The sequence below is a fragment of the Sycon ciliatum genome, unplaced genomic scaffold, assembly GCF_964019385.1.
Source record: "Sycon ciliatum unplaced genomic scaffold, ocSycCili1.1 SCAFFOLD_2197, whole genome shotgun sequence".
NCBI lineage: Eukaryota > Metazoa > Porifera > Calcarea > Leucosolenida > Sycettidae > Sycon > Sycon ciliatum.
In genome coordinates this window covers 5,587-13,071 of record NW_027044482.1, presented here as the reverse complement: position 1 = coordinate 13,071, position 7,485 = coordinate 5,587, and the positions used below count along the sequence as shown (strand labels likewise).

The 7,485-nt window shown below is 47.3% G+C and overlaps 1 protein-coding gene across 1 annotated transcript; it reads right to left on the bottom strand.

Moving 5' to 3' along the window:
* Positions 1–2,383: 2,383 nt before the first annotated feature.
* On the bottom strand, positions 2,384–7,185 carry LOC135830365 (CUB and sushi domain-containing protein 3-like; the record flags this gene model as incomplete). Its single annotated transcript, XM_065342628.1, is given in 3 exon segments — positions 2,384–2,566; positions 3,318–3,497; positions 7,072–7,185. Coding segments are annotated over 3 exon segments (477 nt in total), but the record flags the coding sequence as incomplete, so codon positions are not given.
* Positions 7,186–7,485: the final 300 nt, after the last annotated feature.

The window sequence follows — 7,485 nt, the reverse complement described above, 5'->3', positions numbered from 1 at the left end:
TTCATTTTCTTTTTTCTCTTCTTCCGTGGTTGGTCTCACCCTCTCCTCAATTCAATTGGCTGTCTTGACATGCCACGAGGTGCAGAAATAAATAAATAAATAAGTACAGAACGCAGTGTTCCTTTGAACTTGTAGTTTTCGTGCCAATATTTTTTGTGAAGGGGTGTTTGGCCCGCCTTTGGCAATGTTTGCGTTATAGCACTAGTTTGAGTGATGCGTATCATACATGTATATTTAACTAATGTAGAGAATAGGAACGTGATAACTGTAGTGCATGTTAAGTATAACACTTGTGTGACATCCGTGCGTTGTGTGTGTGTGTGTTTTTTTTCTCTACTTCCTCAGTCATTTTTTCTCTCTTTGTCTTTCTCATCGTCTTATTATTTCCCGCGAGGTCGCTGTTCTTTTTTTGCGCAGGGGAGGTATGTTAGGTACCTCCTCCCGTACGTTCTACAACCTTATCCAAGCTGGCCTGCATGCACTCTCGTACTCACCTTTTGTCTCCTTTTGTTCCATTGGCCTGGGTAGCTACTTGCGTGCCCATAATTGCCATAGCTACCCAGGCCCTTTATCTTGCCGTTCACACTTGATCTCTCTCTCTCTCTTGTCTCTCTTCCAATGTAGTCGTTTCGTTCGTCTTGGTCTCTGGCTCTTCGTCTCCCAATAAATGTTGTTTGATCAAACCTGTTCCCGTTGTCCGTTGTAATGTCTGGAGAATATGTCGTCGTCCTGTTCGTACTGAACACTTGTTTCAGTGCGTATTTAGTCAATTTTAGCCCACTATCCAAGTGTTAAGTACCTTCTACCGTACGTTCTACAACCTTTTCCAAGCTGGCCTGCATGCACCCTCATGCTCACCTTTTGTCTCCTTCTGTCATCTTTTGTTCCGTTGCCCTGCGCAGCTACTTGCGCGCCCATATTTGCCATAGCGACACAGGCCCTTTATCTTACCACCCTCACTCGATCTCTCTCTTCCATAATGTAGTCGTTGTGTTGGTCTTGGTATCCGTCTTTCCGTCTCTTCGTCTATAACAAATGTCTTCCTAACTACTCGTTCCCGTTGTCCGTTGTGTGTTGGGGAGTATGACTTCTCTTTGTACCCAACACAAGGAACATACTATTTTGTGTTCCGACAATGCCAATCATGAAGCTTACGTTCGCACCGAGGTACAGGGCTGGTCCAGGTACGATCGGCCTGGCAGATAGCAGACAGTGATCCTACAAGGTTGTAACCCTCGTTGCAAGCCCAGTCAACACGGTTCTGGTAGACCAGTCCCTCCAGCTGACGACTACCAAACATTGGCTTGCCTGGGTCAGCACACATGATTGCTGTTAAACATGGCCGACAGAACAAGAACAGAAAAGCATAGAACAGGTTACAGGAGTTTTGTTCAAGCCAATGAGATGAAAGAAACTAAATTGCATGATGTATGGGATGAACAATATTGGTTTTCAAAACACCAATCAATCTAGCAACCTGGACTTCACTCATGTCTGGACAGACGGTCGCAGACTGGCACGGGACTGCTCCATTGACCACTGGCCTGGCAAACTGCATTGGTGGCTCCAAGAGGAACGTATCCGACATTACATTGCCACGTCACTCTGTCTGTGTATTCGAGACCTTCTATAGTTTGGCTACCATTGGTTGGTGTCCCAGGGTCAACACACCGTATCCCTGAAGTAAATATTATTTTATAACAGTCAGACGCTCACACATTCAAACTACAATGGGAACGTGTTAAATTGTGTTTGCACAACACAAACAGCTCTATTAAGTTGGACAGGGTTAGCAGTTCCGCACCTTTTTCCCTTGGCAAGCGCTTCTCTGATTTTGTTGGTGCTTTCAGACCTGCTACCTTCGCAGCAACATGCGCCACAAGCAGCGCATTTTAGGAATTTGAGAACACTTTGTTCTTGCCATCGTCAACTTCAGCATTTCGTATTCAGGAGAGATACCAGGATTCTTATACCCGAGCTTGCAGTCTTGATAAATGTCCACGCGAACGATGTGGGACGGCACGAACTCCAGAAAAACGATATGCGCTCTGGGCGGAATAGTGTGGAGCGATGAATTTGCTTGGTGCGGAAGAGAGCTCCGACAAAGTCCGAGACCACCACGGCTTCAGTAACAGGTAGACATTGTGCAGGAAGGGTTGCACCAATGTTCAAACACAGAAAACAAGGATTCCGACAGTCTGACTAAGACGAGCCAAGTCGCAAACATTGCGATGTGCGAAGCGACAATTTTAATGACCCGGAGGAAGGATGTTTTACATGTTTAACCTTGGGTACACGGCGATTCTTTCACTGACAGCTATTACGAGTCTTTGATCAGCCACTGTAATCAAATACTAGTACGTACATTGACAAGTTGGTGCAATGTTGCTCCATGTACCGTTCACCTGGCATATTCCCTTGGTATGTCCAACCGTATTGTACCCAATGCTGCACATCCATGTGACAGTATCATTGTACCGGAATGGTCTCATAGTGGTACGCTGTATGCCTTTACTGACATCATACCAGCCAGAGATGGGTCTGACTGGATCTGGACAGGATGGAGCTAAGAAACACAAACACCAGAACAGGTACAGTATAGAGTTGATGGATATAGAAAGGGTTTGAAAGCGATGACGTCAGATGTCAAAATCTAACGACAAATAACGACTTGTAGATCCTCTCTGCCCATAGCGCAGTACAAGATGTGGTGGGTCGATCCCTTGTGTCACATGCAGGTGTGACTTTTTCTGCACCAGAAGTAGGACCCTGACTGGGAGGGGGGGGGGGCAGTCCAGTCACTACTGGTGGACGTGCCATCCTGATGTGAAGGGAAACCACCCAAGCGAGTATAGATTCATACAAAACCGAAAAACTGGATCCAAGTGGATCACAACTCAGCATTGTCATGCGTCCTTGTTGGCTGTGACGTAGCACTTTCAAGCCCTGTTTAAGGTGAGGAACCATTGCCCCCCCCCCCCCACTCACAGTACTTACAACACACAGGAAACACGATCAACTCTATAGGTACAACAGCCGGGGATGAACAGGTCTACTCTCACCTCCGGACCTCGGGGGGGGGGGGGGGGGGTTCAAGAGGCTAGGAAACGATCATCAGATTGATGACGACCCCACATGTGATTCCATACGAAAACACTAGCAACGTATTATGCATCAATAATCCTGCATATAGGTTGTACTTCAAAGTAATATGATGCACTCCTTCACGAATAGAGAGTTTGTTGTTTGTTTGTGTTTATTTTGAGAGTGTGAGTAAGGGTGGCCAAAAACTCCAACTTGACAACACATGTGCTTACGCTTGCAAGTGGGCTTGGAGTGCGACCATTCTCCATTGGTCTTGCACCAAACGATGCCAATCGGAGGATACAGCATGGTAAAATGGGCATTGCAGGTATATCTCACTGTGTCCAGGTACCCATAACCTGTGAGTGTATAGGTACCGCCAAGAAGCGTGCCCGGATCTTGGCAGCGTCTTCCTGCAACAGAGGAAGAATTTAACAGAATATTCATAAGTTTGAGGGAAAGTTGCAAATGGGAAAAGTCTGAAGACAAAATTGACTGTCCCCATCACGACTTGAACCAGGGACCCCGCTTGAGGCCAGCGATGCTCTAACCACTGAGCTATGGTGTAGCTGTTTACAAGCAGCGACCGGACAACATTCTCTTCAGACATCGAAACTCACTCTTCCTGTAAATTCCACAGGATTTCCGCACTGGGTATGTGGGGCACTATCACTCAGCATCTGTATTCTACTTATACACATCAAGACAAAATCAGCAGTGGCCTTCTGAAGTCCCTTTTACTACACCGGCGAATTAACGTCTTGACGGTGGTGGTGAGAGTACAAAAGGTACCAGTTCCGAAGCCCCATTTCTGCATCCATGTGTTGTCCCTGCCCTTTTGGCACGTGTGTGCCCCTTTTGGCACGTTGGTGCGGACCGCGCGCGGACTGCGCCGGTTGGAGATTATCGTACATGTTCTTGTTGTTGTGCGCATGCTTGCATGCTTATCGTGCGCATTCTGGCTGTTTTCGGTGCCTTCTTCCTGAGACTCTCCTTAGAGTAAGACGAAAATAATCTGTCCTCTGAGTGTGGCGTGCGTGTGATGTATACGAGAGTAATCGGAAGGGCTATCGTGCGAGGGAATAAAACCCCCCGACGACAATTGGCGCCCAGCTAGTGGCATCGTTTCCCACGACCCTGAGATCGTTTTCGTTTTCGCCGTGGCTTCAAATCTTGTCTTCTCCACGCGTCCTCGCCATGGCTCCGCTTTGCTCCATTTGCTCAACCCTGTCCTCGGAGCTCCTACTCAGGTGAGCATGCTTTGTCTGCCCTGCGTAATGTTTGGTACCTTGTACGTAGTTCTCCTGGTACTAGTCTTCGATTTGGGATTTTCAAAATAATTGTTTCGCTTCGTGGCATTGAAGTCCCGGGTTGTTCTCTTGTGTACGAGTACCTCGTTCGAGCCTCGCTCCTGTTAGTACATGATTGTGGCCCACGTTGTGTGTGCGGTGTTTTGAACCAGTGTACATTGTCGCCCTCCGGCCTCTGGCTGTTCGAGTGGTCGTGTGCACTGTGTTTCACACCTTCTGACTTGAAAGTTTGTTGTCCGTGCTGTCGTGCATGCTCATCGTGTTGCTTGGTACGTCATCATGGTAGTCAGCATGGGTAGCTTTGCTCGTGTTTGCTTACTCGCCCTGTGTTGTGCACTGGTGCACGTCGTTTCGGTGTCGTCGGACTGCTCCGATCCTGTGTCGTTCGATTTGTTTCAGTTTGGTAGATGTCCCCATCGATTTACTCGATGTGGTGGCACTCCGTCGTTTCCAGTTTCAAGTACAAGTGCTTTCTTTTTCGTTTTACTAGTATTCATGTTTTGTGTCGAGCGTTTTAGTGCTCCGCCTGGTTGTCCCGCTCATGTGGAATGGCTGACGCCCAGTGGTGTAACATGCTTCTGAGATTCTCGTTGACGGTCCGGGTGGCAATATTTCTGTGAGTGTGTTGTTTGGTATTTGTGTTTTGGCACGTGGGTCTCTTCATTTCACCTAGGGGGGCGTCCGATCATGGTGAGCCACGGTCTGCCTGGTGGGCTGGTGGGATCCAGCGCTTATTTGTATCGGTTCGCCTTGCGGGTGTTCGGTTTCCGTGTTTTGCTGGCTGGCCTTTGTGCGTCCCAGTAGGGTTCAGGACGGTGTTTTTTTTGTGTTTCGTGAGCGGATGTGTTTCACGCGTGATATTCAGGTTCAATCCCTGTGGTTTTTTCAGGTTAGAGGCCTGTGGTTATTCAGGGTAGCGCCCTGTGGTTTTTCTATGTTAATTTTTGTTTGCGTATTGGTGACCGATTTGTTTGTGTGCTATCTGGTGTCCTCATGGATAGACTGCCCCTGTATCCGTAGGCGTGTTCAACGTTGCTGTTCTGCCATTCCTTCTTGTGGTTTTTCTTGTCTGAATTTTGGCTCCTAGTATTGCTGAGATGTTTGCGTCAGTCCTTGTTTCTTTCTTTCTGTGTGTGTATCTGTGAGTTTTCGTAGCCCCATCGGCTGCGTGATGGTTTTCCGGACAACTCCTGTGCTGTCAGATGACTGGTCACCCGGTTCAGCTGCCGCGGTCTTCGCCGTACCGTCGGTTTGCCTTGGCTTCGCACCAGGTCGAGGTGGTTGTTTTCCGGGGGCCCACGCCTGAAAGATGGCGGTTCCCTCTATGGGTGGGCCCAGTCTGTTTTCTTTCCACCCCTTTGCTTTGGCTTTTCCCCCGTTGTCCGGAGTTACTAATGTATCCTACTGTTTTGGCCCTGCGTATCTGCATGTGTATGTTGTTCACATTTGATTTCTTTTTCTCCTGTCTGTCTTCTCGTTTTGTTTTCTTCTCTCCCATCCTCAGGAGAGGATGCATTTTTTTTCATGTGGAAGTATGTTGTCCCTGCCCTTTTGGCACGTGTGTGCCCCTTTTGGCACGTTGGTGCGGACCGCGCGCGGACTGCGCCGGTTGGAGATTATCGTACATGTTCTTGTTGTTGTGCGCATGCTTGCATGCTTATCGTGCGCATTCTGGCTGTTTTCGGTGCCTTCTTCCTGAGACTCTCCTTAGAGTAAGACGAAAATAATCTGTCCTCTGAGTGTGGCGTGCGTGTGATGTATACGAGAGTAATCGGAAGGGCTATCGTGCGAGGGAATAAAACCCCCCGACGACACATGTACCCTCAACCCAGGCCGCAAGTTCCCAAATAACTGTGGGTCAAAGCATGGTCTGAAAATCCCGCACCCCTCTAAGCATGGCTTTAACATGCTACCTTTCCATAATTGCCAACCCCTGGCAAACAGTTTCCTTGACACTGCATGACGTGTTTCCTTGATTTTGCCCATTTTTCCTTGATCTGCAATTTTTACATCATAATTGTGCAAAATATTGTTTATGACATCATTGTGGCGTCACCATGACCACAAAACATTCGCAAATAGTACAACATGTACGACAAAAAAGTGCGTTTTCATGCGCTAACTCAAAAGTTCTTGCTCGCTACACCTTCGTTTTGGGCACAGCACTGCGAGCGAGTGTCCAAAACACTGAAAATCAACAAAAAAAGGTGTTGACGGACATTTTCGAAAATCCGGTAAATGTTATAACTTTTCCGGTATACCCGGACGGAAGCGAGTTTTCCTTGATTTTCCTGGAAATTCCGGTAGGGTTGGCAAGTATGCTTTCGTTTCTCAAAATTGGTAATACACTAATGGGCACTCAGGGCCATAGAGCACAGTCGCGATGGTCCGGCTATGGTTGGACCTTGTTTCAAAAAAAAGTGACCCACCCAATCTGTTGCAAGGCGGGTTTTTCGCCAAAGATATTCATTTCTGGTCAAGTGTCCCATTTGGCCGGATCACCTGGAATCATGATGATACGGCCCTAGCACCACATCTGCCTGACTGCCTTGTCACATACTGCAACACCAAACGGGTTGCAAGGGTACAATTGAGGTCTTTCACACAACAGCATTTATACCAGGAATAACAGTCTGTTCTTCAATACCCATAGCTGGTGGGGTGTGAACAGTCATACCTTGACCAGGCGTAGTAGTTTCCCATGAGATATCCGGAACTGATCGTGTCACGATAGCTCCACTTGGAAAAGCAGTCTCCGTGTTGACATCAAAAGCTGATGTTGTCATTACATCTAAGCAGATGTTAGAGTAGAGAACATACACCAGTCTATCATCACACGTTGTAAGCTGGTTTCGCTTAAAAGAACAATTGGGAGTGAGACAGAACAGTTGAGTAATGAATAAAACTATGTGTGCACTCGTATCACAATAATAGCAACAATTTCAGGATTCCAGAACGTTTTATTGAAGAAAGCGTTCTGGAATCCTGAAATTGTTGCCCTGATTGTGATATGAGTGATACGAGTGCATGATATGCACACATAGTTTTATTCATAGAAAATAAAAAGGACCAAGAAACTACAAGTTACGCT